Source organism: Hyaena hyaena, unplaced genomic scaffold (assembly GCF_003009895.1).
Source record: "Hyaena hyaena isolate Hyena2069 unplaced genomic scaffold, ASM300989v1 scaffold_549, whole genome shotgun sequence".
In the NCBI taxonomy this organism is placed as follows: domain Eukaryota; kingdom Metazoa; phylum Chordata; class Mammalia; order Carnivora; family Hyaenidae; genus Hyaena; species Hyaena hyaena.
In genome coordinates, this window is record NW_024081180.1 from 74672 (window position 1) to 100332 (window position 25661).

The 25661-nt window shown below is 33.9% G+C and overlaps 1 protein-coding gene across 1 annotated transcript in view; it reads left to right on the forward strand.

Moving 5' to 3' along the window:
• The window catches only part of THEMIS (thymocyte selection associated), a 176276-nt gene that overhangs the window by 38308 nt on the left and 112307 nt on the right, over window positions 1-25661 (forward strand). Inside the window, exon 2 of the mRNA XM_039255840.1 lies at window positions 1778-1936. Within this exon, the coding sequence (XP_039111771.1) occupies window positions 1778-1936 (159 nt within the window). The remainder of the gene's footprint in view (window positions 1-1777; window positions 1937-25661) is intronic.

The window sequence follows — 25661 nt, forward strand, 5'->3', positions numbered from 1 at the left end:
GAGTAATACAAACTAAAGTCATAAAAAGGTAAGTACAGGATGAGATAATACTGAAGATATAAAATGTTAGTATATGATTAAGTGCCAAATGAGGATCATAAAAAATAGCTGTTCTGAGTTCATTGGAGGAAAATGTCCCTGTACATTTAGTACTATTTTATTATTTATTCCGGTTGTTCCACAAAAGATATGAGACAGTTGACAACACTATGTGTGAGAGTTAATGAACATTTTGAACACATACATAGTTAAGGGAATAGTATGAGAAAAGGAGGGAGTTATGAAAGTATCTACTCAGGACTTGAGGAGCAGATATACTAGCATATTTGCAAAAAATGGCCCTCATTAAATACTGGGCAGTAAGGATGGTGTGCTAGACTTTCATTTCCACTCTCTACCTTGGAGGCAGACTTCTGTGGCAGCATCAGCAGGTCTCTTGTCCTCTGGCTTCTGGCTGACTTTGGCCAAAGAAGGGTACCCTGGCAGAGGATCAAATGGAGGGAGAAGAGTGAGGTCAGGATATTTATTTTCCTGTGTTGCCCAGAACTGTCTGTGCCTCTGTGTAAATTGACTCTTTGTTAAAATCTCCTTAAATTACTCTGATTTGAGTGGGCCCCCTACTCCCTGTTGACACTCCGATACAATCGCAGAGTTGTTTAATGCTAGATTGGATAGCACTCTTAATAACTTTTAAGTTAACCATTGATGCTATAAAAATGTTTTCAGTGCCTGCTATATATCAGGTAAGATACTATGAGGAGGGGGTTCTATAAAGAAGAATTCTGAAAGCAAACAAACCAACCTGAAATCTTGTACTCATATTGTTCACATTTTAGTATAGTAAAGAGGATATACATCATATTGGAAGTAGGGAAAAACTGATGTTTAAATCCCCACAGTTCTGTAATGTTTTTTTACATCAGCCTTTCATTTACTGTTTAGGTATAAAGAATAATGCCTCAGAGATGTAGTTCTTGAGTTGTTCCCTTTTTACTTGGAGTAGATTACCCAGAATTTTTGCCTCTCCTCTTTCCTCTTGTTGATGTTCTGGTTATTTCACTGCTCACTCTCCTTCCATCAAGAGATATAAAAGGAAAATAAATGGATGAAAAGCTTAACTTTAGTATCTATGATAAAAGGTTTATTAGGAAAGAGACTGAAATTCTGAACTAAAGTGAAGCTTTCAGTTTATCTGGGCTGGTCTGCCCCCTATTGCCATAAAGATATCAAGAGATGTTCCCAGCTTGTCAAAAATCAAGAGATAAAATGGACAAAAAGTCTTGTTTTCACAATGATGAAGAAAAACAGGTTAATAAATAGATTGGATGCTCTTAATATAAGGCTCTGGGGTACAGACCTTCTATCTTTGGATCTCGGATTGTAATACAACCTTGTTTGCAATACATACTTAGATCATTGTTGATTCATAGGAACCTAATTCTGTGACCCAGCAAAAATAGATCATAAATCCCTGCAAGGGAAGACATGTTTGTAGTTTGACCTTGGAACGATGAGCTAAAGGTGCTGAGGAAACCATAAATCTAATTTACAATAATAACAAAAATAAGGTTGTTTATACTTTGCCCAGTGCATGAAGTGAAAATCTAATATTTTTCTTAGTACGTGCTGTACACTTTGCCAAGCTTGATTAAAGTCCTGTTTAGTAGGTAGCTAGGAAAGGAACTGAATAAAAACACTTTATACAAGGCTTTAGCCTCCTACTTTGTTCTTCTTTATTTCTTTTTTTAAAAAGTTTTTCAACTCTTCCTTTTTTTAGGTTCCATTTATGAAATGTTTGGAAATGAATGCTGTTTATCAACAGGAGAAGTAATTAAAATTATTGGTCTCAAAATTAAGAAGATCATAGCTGAAATTTGTGAGCCCATTGAGGGTTGTGAACATCCACAACCATTTGAGCTGCCAATGAATTTTCCAGGTACAGTAAATTGCAACCATTTCACATTTGTAAAACTATTGTTAATAGATATATACATCTATACAATTGAAAACAATACAAAGTGATAGATTTTTTTTTCACTCTAGGAAAGTGGATGAAAAAAATTAGAATTTTTTTTACATACAATGTTATATGCTTTCAGGTGTACAATATAGTGATTCAGCAGTTCTGTTCATTACTCAGTGCTCATCTTGATAAGTCTACTCTTAATCCCCTTCTGTTTCACCCAGTATCCTACCCACCTTCCCTATGGTAACCATCAGTTATTCTCTATAGTTAAGAGAAACTCCACATATGAGTGAAGTCTTACAGTATTTGTCTTTCTTTGACTTATTTTACTTATTTTACTTAGCATTATACTCTCTAGATCCATCCATGTTGTTGCAGATGGTAAGATTTCATTAATAAAATATTATTTCATTAATAATTTATTATAATAATATTTCAATAATAATTTCATTAATAAAATATTATTTTATTATTCCAATATTCATAATAATGAATAATATTCCACTACATATATATATATGTATATATATATAACCTACTCTAGATATATTTTATATTCCCATAATATCTTGGTCACCAATTACATGTAACTTATTGGATAGTCATTGATGATTTTCTTATTTTTAAAAATTATTTTAGAGAAAGAAAGAGGGAGGGGCAGAGGGAGAGAGAGAGAATCTTGAGCTTGACTTGGAGCTCAATCCTACAGCCCTGGTATCCTGACCTGAGCCAAAATCAAGAGTCCGATGTTCAACCAGCTAAGCCACCCAGGTGCCCCCATTGATGATTTTCTTATTTGCCTTATTCTCTAAACCAGGGGTTGGCAAAAGTTTTTTTTTTTTTAATAAAAAAAAATATAGTGGATATTTTAGACTTTGCCACCAGATGGTCTCTGTCACAATCATTCCACTCTGATGCTGTAGCATGTAAGAAGCTATAGGTGATCTGTAAACCAATGGACATGCTGTGGTTCAATAAAACATGTATTTATAAAAACAAGTGGCCGGAAGAATTTGGCCTGCGAACTGTAGTTTGCTGACCACTCCTCTAGACTAAAACTTCTGAACAGATAAAGTATCACATATATGACTTTGTGTATCTAGTACCAACCACATTTCCAATAGTTGTTTAATGAATGGATGAATGAATGAATAAATGATTAGCTGAGGAGAAAATCTAGTAAAAATTTACAATATGATGTGATTAATGGTATGATTGAAATATGCATTGATTCCATAAGAGCCTTGATGAGGAACATCTAACTCTTGTTAGCCATGTTTCAACATGGATTTTGAAGTCATTTTTTCTGAATTCCAATTCTGCCACTTGTTAGCTGTATAACCTTGCCAACTTATTTACCCTCCTCAAATGAAAAATGGGAGTAATAATAATATCTATCTCCTAGTGTTTTGGGGAGGATTAAATATTGAAATATATTTAAAGTGCTTAGAATGATACTTGTCATATAGCAAGGGCTATAAAAATGTGTTAGCTTTTATTACCATTATCATTATTATTATTATTATTATTATCAGCAGCAGCAGCAGTGGAGATAAGTTTTTAAAAGCTTTTGAAAGAATGTTATACTTGAGCTCTGGTTTGAAGAATGAAAATAATTATCCATATGAGGAGAAGATTCTTCCATGTTCTTCAGTATCTTCTTCCTTTCAACTAAAATCTTACCCATTGTTCAATTTTATTTACTCCTTCCTACCCCCATCCTTTATAGCAATGGTTCTCTAACTTGGCTGCACATTGCAATCACCTAGGAGATTTAAAATATCATGATGCTCAGGCCACTTGCCTGAGATATTCTGCTTTATTTAGTCTATAGTGAAGTCTGGTTACCAGAGTTTCCTAAAGCTACCAGGGTGATGATAATGAGCAGTCAAGGCTGCAAACCATGACTTTATAAGACATTTTCCCAAGTATTCTAATTGGATGTAACAGTTCTCTTTTTGAATCACTATACTCTTTCATGCTTTAATCATTGCATTTATCACATTTTGAATGTAATTGAAATTATTTCTGTGCTTGTCTTATGAGAACCAACTGCTTAATAGATTGCAACATTGCTGACAACAGAATCTGAATCTCTTTATTGCTATAATTCCCACAGTGTTTAGAAGACATATATAATAAATATTTAGTAAGTTATAATGACTAGAATCTTCTAGTAGAAAGAGTGTTTCTTATTAGAGTAGTGAAAACACCTACATTTTTTGGGAATATATATATTTTATATATTATTATTTATTATATTTAAATATAATACTTATTATAGGTAATTAGCTTATATGACTATAGAGATTGGCAAATCCAATATCTGCAGAGCTGATTTTTCAGAAAATCACTTTTTAATTAACAGTTTAATTTGCAGAGTGACTATTTAGAATATCTTTTTTGAGTTTTCAATTTACATAATAAGCTTGGATCAACTGAGCAAAATTTTAAAGAAAATTATCTACAGGGGCTTAGGGGTAGCTGAGTCGGTTAAGTGTCAGACTTCAGCTCAAGTCATGATCTCATGATTCATGGGTTCAAGCCCCACGTTGGGTTCACGTGCTGACAGCTCAGAGTCTGAAGCCTGCTTCAAATTCTGTGTCTCCCTCTCTCTCTGCCCCCCCAAATAAAATAAACATTAAATGAAATTTTAAGTTTCTAAAAAAAATTTATCTACAAAACGACTTTTAATGTAACCATCAGGGCTGAAATGGAGGGCTAAAGTGATTGGTGATGATATACTTTCTTTTAAAGAGGATTCCTAGGTGATGATGAAAGAGATTTCAGATATAGGAGTATTTTTGGTACATTAGCACTAGGAAGAAAAAGAAATTAAGGCCACTAATATTTTTTAAATTAATTTCAATAGAAGCATCTCTTTATTTATACTCTATCTAAAACTCAATTTAAACTCTCAGAAATTAAAGTCAAAAGTATTTTAATATACATTTTAAACATCCTTTCTTATTTGGCAATTTCCTAAATTTCCTTTTGTTATTGGTTGCTCTGCGGATGCCTATTGGTTTGTAGTGCTGTTCAAGTCTTCTATTCCCTTAAGAATCTTCTGCCCAGATCTTTCTATTATTGAAAGTTCCAACTATTATTGAAGTTTCCAACTATTACTGTGAACTTTTGCTTCATGTATTCTGGGGTTATGATGTTAGGTGTATATGTGCTTATAATTGTTACTCTTCTTGATGAAGTGACACTTTTATTATTATGTAGTATTCTTTGTCTCTAGTAAAATTTTTATTCCAAAGTTTGTTTTGTCTGATAATAGTGTAGTTACTACAGTTCTCTTTTGATTACTATTTGCATGATCTATATTATATTCTTTTACCTCCAGACTATTTGTGTCTCTGAAATTAAAGTATGTTTCTTACAGGCAGCAAACAGATGATAGATTTAATCTGTTCTGCCAATCTCTGCCTTTTAATTGGAATGTTTAATTTATTTATACTTAATATAATTACTGATAAAGTAGGATTTACATCTACTATTTTGCTATTTATTTTCCATATGTCTTGGGCTTTTTGTGGTATTTTTTGTTAAACAGATGTTTCCTAATGTACCTTTTTAAAAATATTTTATTTATTTAAGTAACCTCTACATTCAGTGTGGGGCTTGAATCTACAACCCCAAGAACAAGAGTCACACACTCTAGTTACTGAGCCAAACAGGCACCCCTCTAGTGTACCATTTTATCTCCCCTACCTTTTTTTAAAACTTAAAACTCCATTTTATAGAGGAGTTTTAGGTTCATAGCAAAACTGAGCAGAAGTTGCAGAAATTTTCCATATGATAGCTGCCTCCAAATATGCACAGCTTCCCCAATATCAAAATACCTTAAAGTCTTTTTATGGTTTGATAGCTCATTTCTTTTTAACACTGAATATTTCATTGTTTAGATGTGTCACAATTTATTTAGGAGTTTACCTACTGAAGAACAACTTGGTTGTTTTTAGTTTTGGCAATTATAAATAAAGCTGCTATAAACATTCATGTGGAGGTGATTGCATGGATATAAGTTTTCAGCTTGTTTGGTTAAGTACCAAGGAGCATAATTGCTGGACCATATGGTAAGAATATATTTAGTTTAAAAAAAACCTGCCAACTGTCTTCCAAAATGGCTATACCATCTTGAATTTCCACCAGCAGTGAATGAGAGTTTCTGATGTTGCACATCCTCATCAATATTTTTGTGGTCAGTGTTTTGAATTTTGGCTATTCTGATATATATATACACATACCTTTGATATCTCATCATTGTTTTAATTCTCAATTCTTTAATGACATACTATGTTGAGCATCTTTTCATATACTTATTTGCCATCTGTATATATTCTTGGATGAAATGTCTGTTCAGAGTCTTGCCCATTTTTTTAAACAGGTTTTTTTTCTTATTGTTGAGTTTTAAGAGTTCTTTGTATATTTTTGATACAAGTCCTTTTTCAGATATTTTCTTCTATTTTGTGGCTTGTCTTATTCTTTTGGCAGCATCAATTACAGGCAAGAATGAAAAAAAAAATAACCAGGAGCCTGGCTTATTAATTATTTCTTTGCTAGATTGTCTTTGGTGTCATAACTAAAAAGTCATCATCAGACCCAAGGTCACCTAGATTTTCTAAAAGTTTAAAAAAATTTTCTTAATGTTCATTTATTTATTTTGAGAGAGAGAGAAAGAGAGAAAGAGAGAGCAGCGGAGGGACAGACAAGACAGTGAGAGGGAGAGAATCCCAAGCAGGCTCCACACTGTCAGTGCAGAGCCTGATGCTAGACTCAAACACATGAACCATGAGATCATGACCAGAGCCAAGATCAAGAGTCAAATTCTTAACTTATTGAGTCACCCAGGTGCCTGATTTTCTCAAAGTTTTATAGATTTGCATTTTACATTTAGGTTTATGATCCATGTTGAATTATTTTTTGTGAAGGGTGTAAGATCTATGTCCAGATTCTTTTTTTTTTTTCATTTGGATGTCCAGTTGTTTCAGCATCATTTAGTGAAAAACCTTTCTTTGCTCCATTGTATTACTTTTACTCCTTTGTCAAGCATTGTTTGAGTGTATTTATTTTATTTTATTTTATTTACTTAATTTAATTTTATATTCACTTTTTAGTATTTATTTGAGAGAGAGAGAGAGAAAGAGAGAGAGAGAATGAGTGGAGAAGGGGCAGAGAGAAAGAGGGAGACGGAAAATCCCAAGCAGGCTCTGTGCTGACAGTACAGACACAAGGCTCAAACTCACGAACTGTGAGACCATGACCTGAGCTAAAGTCAAATCACAGATGCTTAACCAACTGAGCTGTCCAGGGTTGTATTTATATTAAAATCCACTTGTTCATTGCTAGTATATAAGAAAGAGATTGATTTTTGGATATTAACTTTTTTAAATTTTTTTTAATGTTTATTAATTTTTGAGAGAGAGAGAGAAACCGAGCAGAAGAGGAGCAGAGAGAGAGAGGGAGACACAGAATCAGAAGCAGGCTCCAGGCTCTGAGCTGTTAGCACAGAGCCTGACGCAGGACTGGAACCCACAAACTGTGAGTTCATGACCTGAGTGAAATCAGGCGCTTAACCAGCTGAGCCACCCAGGTGCCCCTGGATATTAACTTTTTATCCTACAATCTTGGTACACTCAGTTGTTAATTTGGTCAATTTTTTATACATAGACAATCATATTATCTGTGAACATAGTTTTATTTTGTTTTTCCCAATCAATACACCTTTGATTTCCTTCTCTTGTCTTATTGCATTAGCTAGCACAGTGTTGAAAAGGAGTAGAAACAAGGGACATCCTAGCCTTGTTTTTGATCTTAGTGGGAAAGTTAGTTTCTTAAGTATGATGTTATCAGTAGGTTTGGGAGGTTTTTTTGTTTGTTTTTTGTTGTTTGGTTTTGGATTTGGGTTTTTTAAGATTTTCTTTATTGAGCTGAGGGAGTTTTGCTCTATTTCTAGTTTACTAAGAGTTTTTTGTTTTTGTTTTTCCTTCTATATTGAATGGATATATATTGGGTTTTGTCACTTTCTTTTGGCATCTATTGATAATGATCATATGATAGTCTTCTTAGCCTAATAATGTGAGGGATTACACTAATTATCTCTCAGCTGTTGAGCCATCCTTGCATAAAGGGATAAATCCCACTTGATTGTGGTGTATAATTCTTTTTATAAATTGTTGGGTTTGATTTTCTATATTTATGAGAAATACTGATCTGTGATTTTTTCTTATATCTTTGCCCAGTTTTGATACTGAAATAATGCTGGTCTCAAAGAATGAGTTAGGAAATATTCCCTTTACTTCTGTCTTCTGAAAGATGTGAAGAATTGGTATGACTTCTTTCTTTAAATATTTGGTAGAATTCACCATTGAACCTGTCTAGTCCTGGTGCTTTCTGTTTGAGGAGGTTATTAATTGTGGATTCAATTTCACTAATAAGCATAGACCATTCAAATGGTCTATTTCTTCTTGTGTTTGTTTTGGTAGAATGTATCTTTCAAGGAATAGGTCCACCTCAAATAGGTTATCAAATTTGGGGCATGGAGTTGTTGTTCATAGTATTTTATTATCCTTTTAATGTCCATGATGTCTTCTCTTTCATTTCTGACTTTAGTAATTTGTATCTTTGCTTTCTTTCTTTTTTTAACCTGTCTAGAGGCTTATCTATTTTATTGACATTTCTGAAGAGAAAGCTTTTATTTTTGTTGATTTTTTCCTATTGATTTATTCTTTTCCATCTTAACTGATTTTTCCTGTAACTTTTATTATTTCTTTTCTCCTGCTTACTTGGATTTAATTTGTTTCCCTTTCTTCTAGTTTTCTAAGGTGGAAGCTTAGAGACTGATTTTAGATCTCTCCTATTTTTAATATATTCATTTAATTCAGTCTCCCTCTAAGCACTGCTTTCACTTCATTTAACAGTTGATAAGTTGTATTTTCATTTTTATTTAGCTAAAAGTATTTTAAAATTTATCTTGAGTTTTTTTTTTCTTTAATTCCAAGTGTTATTTATTGGGAGGGGGTAGTTATCTTTCTGTGATTGATTCTATTTTAATTCTACTCTGGTTTGAGAGCATGTATTATTATGATTCTATTTTTAGAAATTTGTGAAGATGTGTTTTATTGCCCAGATTGTGGTCTATATTTGTGAATGTTACGTGTGAAATGGAGAGGAATGTGTAGTTTGTTGTTGGATAAGTGTCCATAGATGTCAGTTATATCCACTGATTGATGGTGCTGTTGAACTCGACTATGTCCTTACTTTTTTCTACTTGTTGGATTTATCTATTTTTAATATAGAGGTGTTAAAGTCACCAACTATGATATTAGATTAATCTGTTTTTGCATTTAGTTCTCTTAGTTTTTGCTTTACATATTTTGACACTTTTTTGGATAGGCATATACATATTGAGGATTGTTAGGTCTTCTTGGAGTAGTGACCTTTTGTCATTATATAATGCCCCTCTTTATTCCTGATAACTTTTCTTGCTCTGAAGTCTGCTCTGTCTGAAATTAATATCCAGCTTTCTTTGGATTGGTGTTACCATGGTATATCTTTATCTATCTCTTTACTTTAATCTATATGTGTCTTTATATTTAAAATGGATTTCTTATAGAAAATATATAGTTGGGTCTTGTCATTTGATTGACTCCGATAATCTGTCTCTTAGTTGATGTATTTAGACCATTGGCATTTAAATTATTTATTGATGATTACATTTAAATTATTGATTATTGCTATCCAGGTGATCCTTAAACAAGGTAGAGGTTAGATCAGCAATTCCCCACAGTTGAAAATCTGCATATAACTTTTGACTCCTCCAAAACTTAACTACTAATAGCCTACAGTTGGCTGTAACCCTTACCAAAAACATAGACAGTTTATGAACACGTATTTTGTAGATTATATGTATTATATATTGTATTCTTCAATAAAGTAAGCTAGACAAAATGAGTTGTTATTAAGAAAATCACAAGGAAAAGAAAATATATTTTAGTACTGTACTTAAAAAATATCTGTGTATAAATGGACCTGCACAGTTCAAACCCATGTTGTTCAAGGATCGACTATAGTTGCATTATGTCTACAGTATTTGTTATTGTTTTCTTTTTATTGCCTTTGTTCCTTTTTTTCTATTTTTGTCTTCCATACATTCTCTGCCATTTGTAGTTTAACTGAACATTTTGTATGATTATATTTTCTAACCTTTCTTAGCATATCCATTATACTTATTGGATTAAAATAACCTTTTGTTAGTGTTTGTCATATGACTTGCAATATAAATTTACAACTATTCCAAGTCTAATTTCAAATAACACCATATTCCTTCACATATAGTGTAAATACTTTATCATAACAAAATATTCCTAAATCATTCCTCTTGTCCCTTATATCATTGCTATGATTCATTTCACTTATACATAAGCATATACGTATAGCTCAGCATACATAATTAAATACACTGTTGCTATTATTACAAACCTTTGCCTGTTAGATCAATTAATAATGAGAAAATAAAAGTTTTTATTTCACCCTCACTTACTCCTTCTCTGGTGTTCTTTTCTTTATGTAGATACAAGTTTCTGACCTGTATAATTTTTCTGGTCTCTGAAGAAATTCTTTTTACACTTCTTGCAAAGCAAATCTACTGGCAACAAATTCACAGTTGTTGTTTGTCTGAGACAGTCCTTAATTCTCCTTCACATTTGAAGAAGAATTTGTCAGGATACAGAATTCTAGGTTGATTTTTTTTTTCTGAACACTTTAAATATTTCATTCTACTCTCTTGCTTGCATGGTTTCTGAGTAGTTGGATGTAATTCTTTGTTCATCTGTATGCAAGGGGTTTTATTCCTCTGGCTAATTTCATGATGTTTTCTTTATCTCCGGCATTGCTTCAAATATTTCTACTATTCTTATTTTTCTTTCTTTCCTTTATATATTTATATTCCCATTATACAGATGTTGCACCTTTTTGTTGTTCCACAATACTTAGATATTCTGTTCTGTGTTTTCATTTTCTTTTTGGTTTTATGTTTTGGAAGTTTGTGTTGACATATTCTCAAGCTCAGAGATTCTTTCTTCAGCTATGTCCAGTCTACCAAAGAGCCCATCAAAGACATTCTTTATTTCTATTATAGTGATTTTGAACTTTAGCATTTATTTTTGCTTCTGTCTTGCGTGTCTTTATTTTTATTTACTTTGCCCACTTTTTCTACATTATCTTTTTAGGCCCTATCATATTAATCATAATTGATTTTAAATTCCTGGTCTGATTATCCCAAAATCTTTGCCATATCTGAGTCTGATTCTGAAGCTTGCTCTGTCTCTTCAGTTATCTTTTTTTGGTTTTTAGAATGCTTTGTAACTTTTTCTTGATAGCCAGACATTATGTACTGGGTAGAAAGAGACTGTAATTAATAGGACTTTAGTAATGTAATAGTAAGGTGTGGTCGGAGGGGAAGCATTCTATAGTCTGATGATTAGGTCTCAGTATTTTTATAGGCCTGTGCCTCTGAACTCTGAACTTCACAAGTTCTTCTCAGTCTTGTTCCCCATTCCTTATGTGGGAAAGAGTGGCTACAGTGGAGTTGGGTATTCCCCTTCTCACATGTGGAAGACTAGAACAGCTAGATCTGGGTATTTCCATTCCCTCAAAGGGAAAGACTAGAGTAGGTTTTAGTTGCATATTTTCGGAGTGGAAGGCTAGAGTGGGTGTTAGTTGTATGTTTTCCTTCCCCCCAGGTCACTTAGTCCTAATAAAACACCAATAGTGTCTCTTAAGGGCAAGCCTTATTAAGAACAGGATGTTCTGACCTATTTTGAAACGCGCGCGTGTGTGTGTGTGTGTGTGTGTGTGTGTTCTCTCCCCCTGCCAGAAGCATGAGGAGATTTTTCTCTAGTATTTACTGTGAAAGCCTGGTCAAATTCCTAGAGGTAGAACTTACAAAATTATGAGAGCTCCCCTATGATTGGGACCCTGGAGGTTTTTCTCTCAGACTTGTCTATTCTGAGCTTTTAGCAGTTATAGCTCATATTTTTCTAGGCTGGTATTTGTTCCTATGCACTTCTCTGGTTAAGTTCTGGTTCTCTGTACTTGCCTGTCTGTCTCTAATTTTGGAAGCATTGGTTCATCCTCTGACCTCACTTCTCTAATGGATTCAAGAATAGTTGCTAATTTTTCAGTTTGTTTGGCTTTTTACTTTTTGTTGGGCAGAGTAACAACTTCCAAACTTTTTATATGCCATGCCAGAAACCAGAAGCCCAGTGCTTTTTCCTCCCATATATTTTTAGTTGTTTTCTAGTGGTTGCATAGGGATTGCAACTAGATTTATAAAAATCTAGTTTTGATTAACTAATTGAATTTTAGTTATATGTATAATTTGACTCCTTTGTAGTTCTATTCCCTACCTTATCTTTTTAATTGTTATTATCATAAAAACTATGTTTATGCATTATATGCCTACCAACATAGTGGGCATTTAATTATGATTATATATATTATAATATTATATATATTATATATTACATAAATTCTACAATAATTTATGATTATTCTTTATGCAATTGCCTTTTAAATTAGATAGGAAAAATATTTGAAAAGTACACTTACGCTTTATTTGCTGTTTACATTGATAGCTACTTTTACTACTACTTTTTATTTCTTGACACAGAATAAATTTCCTGTCTCATGTCCTCCAGCCTGAAAGATTTCCTTTAAGATTGCTTGTGTGGCAGTTTGGATAGTAATAAATTCTCTCAGGTTTTGTTATCTAGAGATGTAGTTAACACACAATGTTATATCATTTCTGGGTGTACAATGTCATGACTCCACAATTTCATACATTATGCTATGCTCACTACAAGTATGGGTACCAGTTGTCGCCATACAACACTATTACAGTATCATTGATTATATTCTTATGCTGTGACTTTTTTTCCTGTGACTTATTCATTCCATATCTGGAAGCCTGTATCTCCCACCCCCCTTCACCCATTTTACCCATCTCACTACACTCCTCCCCACTGGCAACCATCAGTTTTATTCTCTATATTTACAGGTCTGATTCTGCTTTTTGTTTGTTTGTTTTTTAGAGTCCACATATTAGTGACATCATATAGTATCTGTCTTTCTCAATCTGATTTATTTACTTAGCATAATATCCTCTGGGCCCTTGCGTGTTGTGCAAATGGCACAATTTCATCTGTTTTATGGCTGCATAATATTCACACACACACACACACACACACACACACACACATCTGCTTTATCCATTCGTCTGTTGATGAACTCTTAGGTTGCTTCCATGTCTTGGCTATTGTAAATAATACTGCAACATAAGGGTGCATATATCTTTTCAAATTAGTGTTTTTCATTTTCTTTGGGTAAATAGTAGTGGAATTATTGGCTCATATGGTATTTCTATTTTTAATTTTTTGAGAAACTTTCATTTTTAAAGGATACATTTTCTGTATAGAGAATTGGTTCACAATTATTTTCTTTTAATGGCTTAAATATGTCATCCTAATGATTTCTGGCTTTCATGGTTTCAAAGTAGAAATAAGCTTTTAATCTTACCGAGAAACTCTTATACTTGATGTCTTTCTCTTTTGCTGTTTCCAAAATTCTCTATTTGTCTTTGGTTTTCAATAGCTTGATAAGAATGACATGAATCTTCAAGTTTATCCTATTTGGAATCTGTTGAGTTTTTGAATATGTAGATGAATGTTTTTCATCAAATTTTGGAGGTTTTGGTCATTATTTCTTTAAAATTCTTTGCATGCCTTTCTCTTCTTTTGGAACACACATTATTCACAAATTGATATGCTTGATGGTGTCCCATTTGTCTTTGAGGCTCTGTCAATTTCTTTTTTGTACTTTTTAATTTTTTATTTCTCAGAATGAATAATCTCAACTGACCCTATCTTAAAATTTGATGTATATCTCTGTTTCATAAGACTTTATTTTCATACTTCCTTTTTAGTTCTTTAGACATAGTTTTTCTTTAGTTCTTTGAACACATTTAAAATAGCTTATTTAGATTCTTTCTCTAGGAAACCTAATGTCTGGGCTTCCTCAGGAATAGTTTTTATTGATTGCTTTATTTCTCCCAGTGGATTGGTTGCACTTTCTTGTTCTCTTGCCTGTTTCATACTTTGTTTTTGAAAGTTGGATATTTTAAACAATATACTATGGCAACTCTAGAAATTGAATTTTCTCCCCTCCTCAGGGCTCCTTGTTCTTGCTGGTTGTTGAGTGATTTTTTTTTTTTTTTTGAGCTGTATACGTAAAGTCTGTGGTCTTTGTCATGTGGAGGCATTGAGACCCTGCTCAGTTACCTTAATGGGCAACTAATGCCTGGACAGAGATTTCCTTAAACTGGAACCAGGATGCCTCCCAGTCTTTGTTGAGGGACTGTGTTCACTTGGGGGCATGCCTTCAACACTCAATCAAGCATTGCTTGTTTGCTCATGTAAAGCCTCAAAGTCAGCCAGATTTGAGAGCTGAGGACTTTCTCAGGTATTTCCTGAACATACGTATAGTCTGAGGCATGTGTATGGTCCTACACTTGTATATGATCTTCTAGATTATGAGGAATATATTGGAACTTTTAACACTTTTATGGTATCTCATTTCTCAGATTTTCCTTTTAAACTTTTTTGGTTAGCCTATTTTTCCAACTGTTATACATCACTGCAGGCAGCCACAAAAATTAAATAATTATCTCTTATTGTTTTTGACACATGATCCCTAGGAAAAGTCTTTTCCCATTGAGTGAGCTCAAAATGAGATCAAATAAAGACAATGTTGCATGTAGACTCTTCCAGGTAGTCACCAGACATGTCAAAAAATAACAATTCTCTGAGAATGAACTCTGGAAGAATTCTAGCCCCTCTCTGCCCGCTCCTGTGACTGCTGCACTGGTGGTTTTGCCATGATTGAAAGCTGTTCAGTTCACAATGAAGTTGAAAGGGATGGGAAGGGTGGAATACTGCAAGCTAAAATGTCACAGAGTTTGCTGTTCTTAACCAAGATTTGGCCATTTTTTAAAAATAAATGTTCCCTGCATTTATTAATAAATAGCTTCAATATTTTGGCTAATTTACAAAGTTCTTTAAAAATTTTATTCTGACCATTTGGTTTTTTTTTTAACCAGTTACTCCATTGTTTTTATGAAGGAAGAGATCATTTTCAGAGGTCCTCATTCTATCATGTTTTCTGCCATGATCTACCCTGCTATGATCAAGTATATTAACACAGATCCTTAGTTTCTCATTGTAATTTAAAAGTTTTGATGATGATGATCATAACCTTGGCAAGGGTGCCAGTAATGAGTATTTATTTGTTAATCAAGATGCTCTACTGAAAAAAAGTACCCACCTCTCGTCCAGTAAATATGGCATTATAGATGCTCCAGCAAGTAGAAGCTTAAGCAACTGTCCAGAAAGGAAAGTTTGCAGGGATTTGGTGAAGACGCTTTCAGGGGACAAATTGGAAGTTGGTTTTTGCTTAAATGTGAATGGGGAACTAAACTTGCAATATATATTGCTGGTTGCATTCTACGTTAGTGTTGCATTTCTGTATGTCTATTTTGTCACTTCAAGAACTGTTCAGTATATTAAAAAAGTATAAAAGCAATTATTTAACCTTTATGGAAATAAACATACTGCTTTAGAAGTACAATTTGTTCTTTTTATAATGTGTATTTATTTATTTTGAGAGAGAGAGAGAGAGAGCGCGCGCACAAGCGAGGGAGGGGCAGAGAGAGAAGGAGAGAAAGAATCCTAAGCTGACAGCTCAGAGCCTGATGCAGGGGTTGAACCCACAAATTTGAGATCAAGACCTGAGCTGAAATCAGGAGCTGGACACTCAACCCACTGAGCCATCCAGGTCCTTCAGTTTGTTCTTTTAGAAGACAGCCATCTTGAATAAGAGACTTCTGAGCTAGAAAACATTCCATTCTTGCCAAGCACAACAAAAATATATCCTGATATTTGGTGGTAGATTATATTATCCCCATAGATTGGTAAATCATGTAATGTTTGGGTCATAGTGAAGTTTCAAATTTCATATTATTTCCTGGAAAGATAGTTCTTTCTTTCTAGTGTTACAAAGCATGAATACTAAATGCTTTCTCTTTAGACATAAGAAATTTCCTGGGAGGAAGTTTTACGAAGAAGAAATACATTTTTCTGATAATCAGTGTCCCCCCCCCCCCCACCAACAGCAAGTTTACATAAGTGTCTCTAAACCGTGTCCAAAAACGGTTGTGGTAGCATCTGTAAAACTACTGTTAAAGTTACATAGCCAGGTTGAAGTTTTCTGTTTGAATTTATAGGTCATAGTCCATGAATTTTATTGCTGTGTAGGAATGATATTGCTGGAAGGAGGAGGCATGTAAGAAATGTGATAGTAAAGCTTAGAGATGGAACATTCTCTACTACCCTACACACTCTTAATTAGAATCCTGATGATATGCTGAACACTGTTCTAAATACTTTTACATACAGGACTGTTCTAAACACTTTTATGTATGTATATATTATCCATATATATGTGTGTGTATATATGTATATCTGTGTACCTAAGTGAATTCACATTTACATGTGAGAAAACAAAGAACTTGCCCAAGGCCAAATAGTTGGTAAGCGGTTACATTGAATCTATGTGAGCACTCTCTGATATAATATAAAATATAATGCAAGACTCCACATTCATGTTCTTTCAAGTTCATTTATGTGTCTGTTCCAAGAAGCTTCAGTTCTTTGATATAAGCTCACTCCATAAAGTTCTTTCTGAGTGAATGATCTGAGAATTAGAGAAAGCACAAGACAGAAATCATAGTCTTCTATAACCTAATCTCAGAAGTGACATAACGTCATTTCTGCTGTTTTCTTGTGATCACACAGACAAAAGCTGGTGCATCCTAGGGGGATACTGCACAAGGGTGGACTCAGAAGAGGCAGGAATCCCTGGAGCCTCTCTTGAAGGCTACCTGGCACAGCTAGTTAAATATATAAATAAACAAAGCAAAACAAAACAAAAGTGGAGAGAGAGTGAGAGAAGTACAGGATTAATTTTAGTATATGTGCTGCCGAAGCGAGCATGTAAGGAATTAATTTTAATAACATATTTTGTTAAAAATATATATCTATAATATTATCCTTTTAATATCTAATCAATATAAAAACTATTGAGATATTTTGCATTCTTCTCATGCCAAGTCTTTCAAATCTAGATGTGTTTTGTAACTCATAGCACCTCTCAATTCAGGCTATGCTAATTTCAAGGGACCATATTTCAAATGTTCCATACAGTGCCTTTACAGTAATACTGTGTTGGAGAGCACCAATATAGATGTAAACAGTATATTTCCAGAGTCTTCTGCTCTGAAGCACTTCTTTCTTATTTTTTTAAAATTTTAACTTTTATTTTTGAGAGAAAGGCAGAGTGTGAGTAGGGGAGGGGCAGAGAGGAAGACACAGATTCTGAAGCAGACTCGAGGCTCTGAGCTGTCTGCACAGAGCCTGACGCAGGGCTCGAACTCATGAATGAGGAGATCATGACCTGAGCCAAAGTCAGATGCCTAACCGACTAAGCCACTGAGTCACCCTTGCTCTGAAGCACTTCTTGCTTAATCATAGAAAAAGTGAAATGATCTTTTTGTCAACCAACATCAGTGGTATGATGAAGATCCAAAGATGCCCTGTATATGTGGCATCCTTTCTAATTTTTCCATCACATGCAGTAAACATTGTAATATTAAAATGATCTAAATCAATCTCTTTTCTAAAATAACATGAAATAGGAATTTTTAGATGACTGTTAGAAAATTCACTAACTGTAAAATTTCCTTCATATGCTTAATGGATCTAAATCATGTTTTAAAGACAAGCTTCAGGCAGTGCTTCCTACTTAAAAGAATTTCTACAGGCAAATGGATAAACGGATTTTATCTGTCAGGTAGGCAGTCTATTCCTTAGCCACCATGTTGCTGCCAAGTTCAATTGCCACACTTCCATAAATGCAGTCAGTAATGAAGCAGTGAGCTCAAATGAATGCAGTAGTTTATTTCTCATGGCACAACAGAGAGTATTCTCCTCATGCCTTAGTGTCCCTTCAGCCCCATGTCTCAGGGGTGATATTATAAAGTAATGTCAGGTAGGTGCTAAATGCACAGCAGAGGAACAGTAAGTTTAGGAAATCCCAGACACGTGAGCAGCTTCTGGCAAACCTGCCCATCTTCTGCCCTCTAGGAAAACATTGCTTTTATTATCCTGGGATGTAAGGAACTTTTACGGAGAAGGAAGACAGCTTTGCTATCCTAAAAGTCTCTCAGGAGAGAGATATTTTCCCACTTTTCTATTGGTCAGGAAATAAAGCCTCCAGCTTCTGAAGCATATAGACATCCCATGGAGAATGATCTCCCCAGATCTCTTTCTCTCTTCCGAATAGTAAGATTCTTTTCAAAGTCATTTTAATTATAAATGTGAAAAACACAGAAAAATATGAAGAATAATCAATGGCAAAAGTTGGATTAATAATAGGATTATTTTAAAAATTCAGATTAAATGACTAAAATATATGAAACCTGTTTCTTTTTTTAAAATGTGTATTCATTTGAAAGAAAGAGAGAAGGAAAGACAGAGTGCGAGCAAGGGAGGGGCATGGAGAGAGAAAGACACAGAATCCAAAGCAGGCTCCAGGCTCTGAGCTAGCTGTCAGCACAGAGCCCGATGCAGGGCTCAAACTCACAAACCGGAGATAATGACCTGAGCTGAAGTCAGATGTTCAACTGACTGAGCCACCCAGGCGCCCCTATGAAATCCGTGTCTTTATGCCTTATCAAAAATACTTAATACGTTCACTTTTCCAAAATGAATTTCCCCATTGTTTCATTTGGAAAACTATATGCTTAATTGTAGACAACATATAATATTACATTCAATGGCCATTTCTTATATATTTTGTGTACCATTGAAATGACTAGATCTTTCATGTTTAGCCATTTTATGATTGTAGTATTTGTATAGTATTTATTTAGAAATATCAGTTTCTAAAAGGACCTAATAGAACAATTGTTATGCAAAAAATGTTTAAAATATACTTACTAGCTTTATAATTGAATAACCTTTTTATTTTTTATTTTTTTGAAGGATTTCTGTTAAAGGAAGCAAAATATAGTACAGAAATTGCTCCTATTTTTCCATCCAGATGTTATGATGACATAGGATTCAGAGAAACACTAAATAGGGCTTATTACCTTTTGGATAATTTGCTATTCAAGGGATCATGGGGTATTCTTCCAAATTTCCTTGGTCACCTTCTCTTAAGGTTTATATTCCCCCTGTGCTCTCTTTGGCAAAATACATTGAGTTATGTCTACTATACAAAATATTATTCTAAACAAAAAAGGGGGCTTCTGCATATACTGTACAAGAAAATCTGAAGTAATCTAAATGCACAAGAAATGCAGACTTTTACATTAATTTTCAATTCCTTTTTGCGGGGAGGCCTCTTTTTCTTCTATTCTTTAGTATGCAATCAAACTGCATCTCTAAGACCATGGTCTTTAGATAACTAAAATGTATATTATCTGGAAGATAAAGAGACTTTGCAGTTCTACGTTAAAATATTGTTTTCACTCACCTATATACATTTTAGCATCAGCCCAGAATTCTGTCAGAAAGATTATTTTAAAATAGCATTTTCTACAACTGGCATTGTTCTATAAGTTTTCATAATATTGCTATTTTACGTACATCTTCAAAAAATCTGTCTCATCACATTTTGCTCTTACCATCCTCTCTTCTACATGGGTAACTACTCTAAAGCTCTTTCTGGTGTTATTTCAACGTTATCACCATAGAGGGATTCTCATGAGAGGAATCAGGGTGTCCTCAGAACATTGTCTACTCAGATCTTCAGTTTCTTGACTCTCTTAACTAAACATTGATAAAGCACACTACACGCTACCATATTTTTACGTAATTACATATTGGCAATTTAGAGGTTCTGCAATTGGAACAAACCTTTTTTTAAAAATAGACTTTATTGTGAAGAACAGTTTTAGATTCACAGAAAATTGAACAGAAGGTACGCAGATTTCCCAATGCCCGCTGCCCCCACATATTCACAGCCTCCACCTTATCAATGTCCTCTACCAGAGTAGAGCTCTTGCTATAATTGAGGAACCTACCCCGATACATCATAAACACCCTAAGTTCACAGTTTACCTTATGGTTCACTCTTGGAGTGGTACATGGATTTACACAAAGACAATAACGTGTCTTAATCATTCTAGTATTTACAGGACATTTTCACTGTCCTAGCAACTCTCTGTGTTCCTCCTGTTCATACTTCCTCCCTTCAAACCCCTGGAAACCACTGATCTTTTTACAGTTTGCACAGTTTGCCTTTTCCAAAATGTCATACAACTGGAATCCTGGAAGCCTTTTAAGGCTTGTTAAACTTAGTAGTATACGTTCCAAGTGCCCCCCATGCCTTTTCATGGCTCGATAGCTCATTTCTTTTTAGTGCTGAGTAATATTGCGTTGTATGGATATACTACAGCTTCCCCATTCACCTACTGAAGAACATCTTTGTTACTTCTGAGTTTTGGCAACTGAATAAAGCTGTTGTAAACATCCACATGCAAGTTTTAGTATGGACATGAGGAACCAACTTTTTAAAGTAATAAAATGTATTGATTTTTTCAATTTCACAGATACCACATATATGTTGTAGAACACTAGAAAATGGAAGAAAATGCAGGGACATAAATTAAAGCTCCGTATAATCTCATCACCAAAGCTATCTTGTATGAATCAATTTGATACATTTCCTTCCATGGTTTTCCAGTATATTGTACATGCATATACATATAGACATCTTTTAATATAATGGGAAACAAACCTGTTTCTTTAAATTTTTTTAATGTTTATTTATTTTTAAGAGAGACAGAGTGTGAGCAGGGGAGGGGGCAGAGAGAGAGAAGGAGACACAGAGTCAGAAGCAGGGTCTAGGCTCTGAGCTGTCAGCACACAGCCTTATGTGGGGCTCAAATTCAAGAACTGTGAGATCATGACCTGAGTGGAAGTCAGATGCTTAAATGACTGGGTCCCTGAAACAAGTCTGTTTCTGAGATTTGCCCATGTCATTAAATATTCTTTAGAACATAATTTTTATTTTCTGTATTATGTAATAATTTTTCATATGTATATACTGTAATTAATAAATCCATCCCAAACATGTTCATTTATGCAACTTGTGCTATTTTGAGCAGCTTTTTAACTGAAGTTTTTTTAAGTTTATGTATTTATTTTGAGAGAGAGAAAAAGCACGTGTGTGCATGCGGGAGCAGGGGAGGGGCAGAGAGATAAGGAGAGAGAGAATCCCAATCAGGCTCAGCACCATCAGCAAAGAGCCTAATGCTGGGCTTGAATCCATGAACTGAGATCATTACCTGAGCCAAAATCAAGAGTCAGACACATAACGGACTGAATCACGCATCCTCACCGTTTTTAAAGAGTTTGATGTGTGTTGCAAAATGACATTTGATAAATAATCTGCCAATGTACATTCGACCAGGAACTAATGAAAGTACCAATTTAACTGCTTTTTTGAATCTACAACTTAACTGTTTATCCTTTCCTCCCTCTGAGTTTTAAAAAATAATGGCTTTATTGAGCTATTATTTATGTAGCATAAAATTCAGCTGTTTAAAGTACACAACTCAGTAGTTTTTAGTATCCCTGTCTCAGGTTTCTTTGTTATTGTTGTTTTGCTGTTGTTGTTGTTGTTTTGTTTTGTTTTAGCAATATGAGTTTTTTTTTTTTAATTTTTTAATGTTCATTTATTTTTGAGGGAGAGAGACAGAGTGCAAGTGGCAGAGGGGCAGAGAGAGAGGGAGGCACAGAATCCGAAGCAGGCTCTAGGCTCTGAGCTGTCAGCACGGAGCCTGATGTGGGGCTTGAACTCACAGACTGCAAAATCATGACCTGAGGTGAAGTCGGAAGCTTAACCCACTGTGCTACCCAGGTGCCCCTAGCAACATGAGTTTTAAAAACCTTTAAAATCCTAGAAAATGGAGGGCTTGACACAGGGTAGTAGAAGGCCACACTGCCAGAAGTGCAAGTGAGCAGGGCCCCTGGGTGGCTCAGTAAGTTAAATACCCGACTCTCAGTTTATGGTTCAGGCCATCTTCTCATGGTTTCATAAATTCCAGCCCCACATAAGGCTCTTTGCTGACAGTGTGGGGCTTGCTTGGGATTCTCTCTCTCTACCCCTTCCCTGCTCATGCTGTCTTTGTGTCTCTCAAAATAAATAAGCTTTAAAAAAGTAAAAAAAAAAAAAAAAAGAATTGCAAGTGACTTTACTAAGATAACAAGATTAAAAATGTATAGAAAACAAATACATATAAAATATGCACATAAATATATGTGTAGTCATAACTTCCCAATTATAATCCTTTAGAATATGTGAGGATAATCTATTTAAAACAGCAAGCATGAAACCACTAGGCTTAATATCTTTACAGCCTAATATAAGAAATATTATAAGGCTTCAACTTACTATTTACTTATTTAATACAAATATTGTAGAAGGTTATTTATTCATTAAAAATAAAAAGACATTTTAAGTGCTTGAATGAGAAAACTGAATGTTGTACATATATGCATATATATCATTACACATGAATTGATTTGTGAGATTAACACAATGATAAACATAATTCCCTTATTATAATCATAATTATTATATCATAATAAGCAAGTAATTCTAAGGTTCATTTGGGAGAATAAACATGTGAAAATGTTCAAGAAAATATTTTAAAAAACAAAACAAAGGGATATTTGTCCTGTCAGTAATAAAGCCCATTATAAAGTTATAGTAAATTATACTGAATATTACTTAGAGAAAACAACAGTTGAATTAATGAATTAATAACACTGATACTAATTATAGAAACATCAAAGCAATGTTTTGAATTTGACTCTGTTGACTCTGAACTTAAGCATTCATCACTCTAAAATATGCCTTAAAATAGAGTATTACTTTCTATTTGATAAAGTTGGTACTACACATCTGGAGTTAAGGAAAGAGCTATTTAGTAAATTATTGTAGTATGGTTATCAACCTAAAAACAATAAATGAAATTGCATCATCACCTTAGTACCACATAGCAAAGGAAATTTGAAGTAGATGAAAAAGTTACATTTTAAGTAAAGCTATTTTATTTCACACAAGTTTCAGATTATAAATATGATTAAAAACATAAATAAACAATGTATTTTATTACATAAAATAGAATTTCTGCATATCAGAAAAGTAAAGAGTAAAAAACAGGTTAAAAACAGACTGACAGAATTTCAAACAAACTAGATATCACTCAAAAGTAAAACAAAAAAATCAATTAGTCCAGTAGAACACTACTGGGAAATGGACAAAGGAAATGGACTCATGGCTTATAACCACTCATAGAAATTAGTTTGGACACAATGTAAATTAAAACAATAATGACAACATTTTCACGTATTTACTAACTAAGCTTTATAATTATGATGATAAAATTGAGAAGGATACTGTCAAATGGTTACTCTCAAACCCAGCTGAAGGGTATATAGAGTGTTATAACCTTCCTCAACATAAATTTGTTATTCTCTTTAAAGAGCCATCTGCCATTGAATTGGCAAATGCTTCTTTTGTGCACATATAGAAATAGTGATTGATGACAGAGATACACTTATATTTTGTTCCCCGGTCTCCTGGAACTAGTTGTCTGCCCAGAAAAGGCCCTGGACTCAGTGATTCCACTTATTAGAGTAAGCTCTAAGGGAATAATCATCTTAGAATTATTTGTAATAGCAAAATAATGGAATCAATTTAAATGCCCGATAGTGCAGAAAAAGCTAAGTATGATACATGCCTTACAACAAACATACTATTACAGCCATTAGAAATCGTATTTGTGAAAAATATTTTAAAACGTGAGGTTTAATCATCGTTCAATGTTCATTGAAACAAGTGAAGTCCAAACGAATGTATATGATATAGTTTCAATATTGTTAAAGCATTTCTGTCTCTATTTATTGATATGTATGTCAGGATTGAAAAAAATACAAAAATTCTAAAAGACTGGATGATCTCCTTGATATATTATAGTGCATCGGTTTACTAATTTCCTTATGTATAAATTTATGAAATATGAATGCTCTTTATGTCATAAAATTTTTCCAAGAATTAAAAAAATGAAATGATCATTAAGTGCATACTACAAACATTGGTCTATAGAAACTACTCAATGCTTTTAATTCTTTTTATTGCTAATCTTGTTATCTTAAAAAATTTAGAGGGGCTCCTCCATTTCATGACACCCAGTATGGGGCTCTTATTTCAGCTCTATTTTCTTTATTATGAAAGTAACTCTCTGGCTTTGGGGGCAGTTAATCTATTATTCTTAGTTTTTGATGGTATGGTAAGTTTTCATCTTTTTCTATCATATTCTGTGTCTTTTGCAAAAGAAAAAGAAGTCAGTGACTTTCATGTCTAGGCTGCTAGACAGATGATATTTAAATTCCTCTTGATCAGATATAAACCATATAAAAAACCTCTAATTCATTTATCTTCAGTGTCTAAAATGATCAACAATAGCAAGTCCAGCCTCTCTGGTGTTTCCAGCAAGCTACAGTCTGGGCCAATCTCTGAATAGCCTGAGGCAGCTCCACAGGCATTTCCTGCACCAGATCTCCCAATCCTCTAAAGAAACTCATCTCGGAACTTCAGAACTCTTTGCTGACTAGGTATCAGGTCAGATCTTCTGTAGAGGGTCCAAGAAACTGCATTCCAGACCGAATCCAGGGGGCCTACTGGTGGGCTAGCCAGTTGAAGAACCCGTTGCCAATTTTCAAATTCGTATTATTCAGGTTAGGTTTTTGTTGCTTAGTAATATGGAATCAAAAGGCTGTGCCTAGGAAGAAAATGTTCCTTTTTATATGCTGACGAATTTAGAAAAAAAAAAAAGTTCAGTTTTCTTTATCGTGCAAATCAAAATCTATTTAAATCATAAGCTCTGAAATCCATTTAAAACTTATGGTTACATCAGGAAATTATATCTCTTCCTAATTTGAATTTAATGTAAACTGATTTTTAATTGTTTTGTATAACCATGGGTAACAGATATTTTTGAACACTGCATGGTAAAAATCAGCAAATATGTCAGACAAAGCACAACATTAAAGGAAATACCACAGCATATGTTGACAGTTATAGAAGAATTGCTGCTGTTTTCACCCTTCACACCAGAATAATTTTTTCAATATTTACCTCCCATGTGTAGAGAGGGAAACATATGGGGCTTTACATAATCGTAAGCATAAACAGGTGGCTACTTAGGTACATTTAATTTGCAGGCAACAGCAATACTGAAAAATGCAATCAGCGCCACATGTCTCCCCAACTCCTTCCACTAACATTCCATTAGCAAAATTAAGATCATTAAAATAGAGGGAGGGTATACTCCTCAGTCAGTTGACTTCAACCACCTTTCAGGGCCATGAATAAAACACGTTTTCAAAAACGTGTTGGCATTTTGCTGTTTCTTTTGTTCAAGAGGACTTCAGCAACTGTGTATAATGTATACCTTGTGAATAACTACAAGCAGCACAATATTTGCATTTAAAATTTGCTT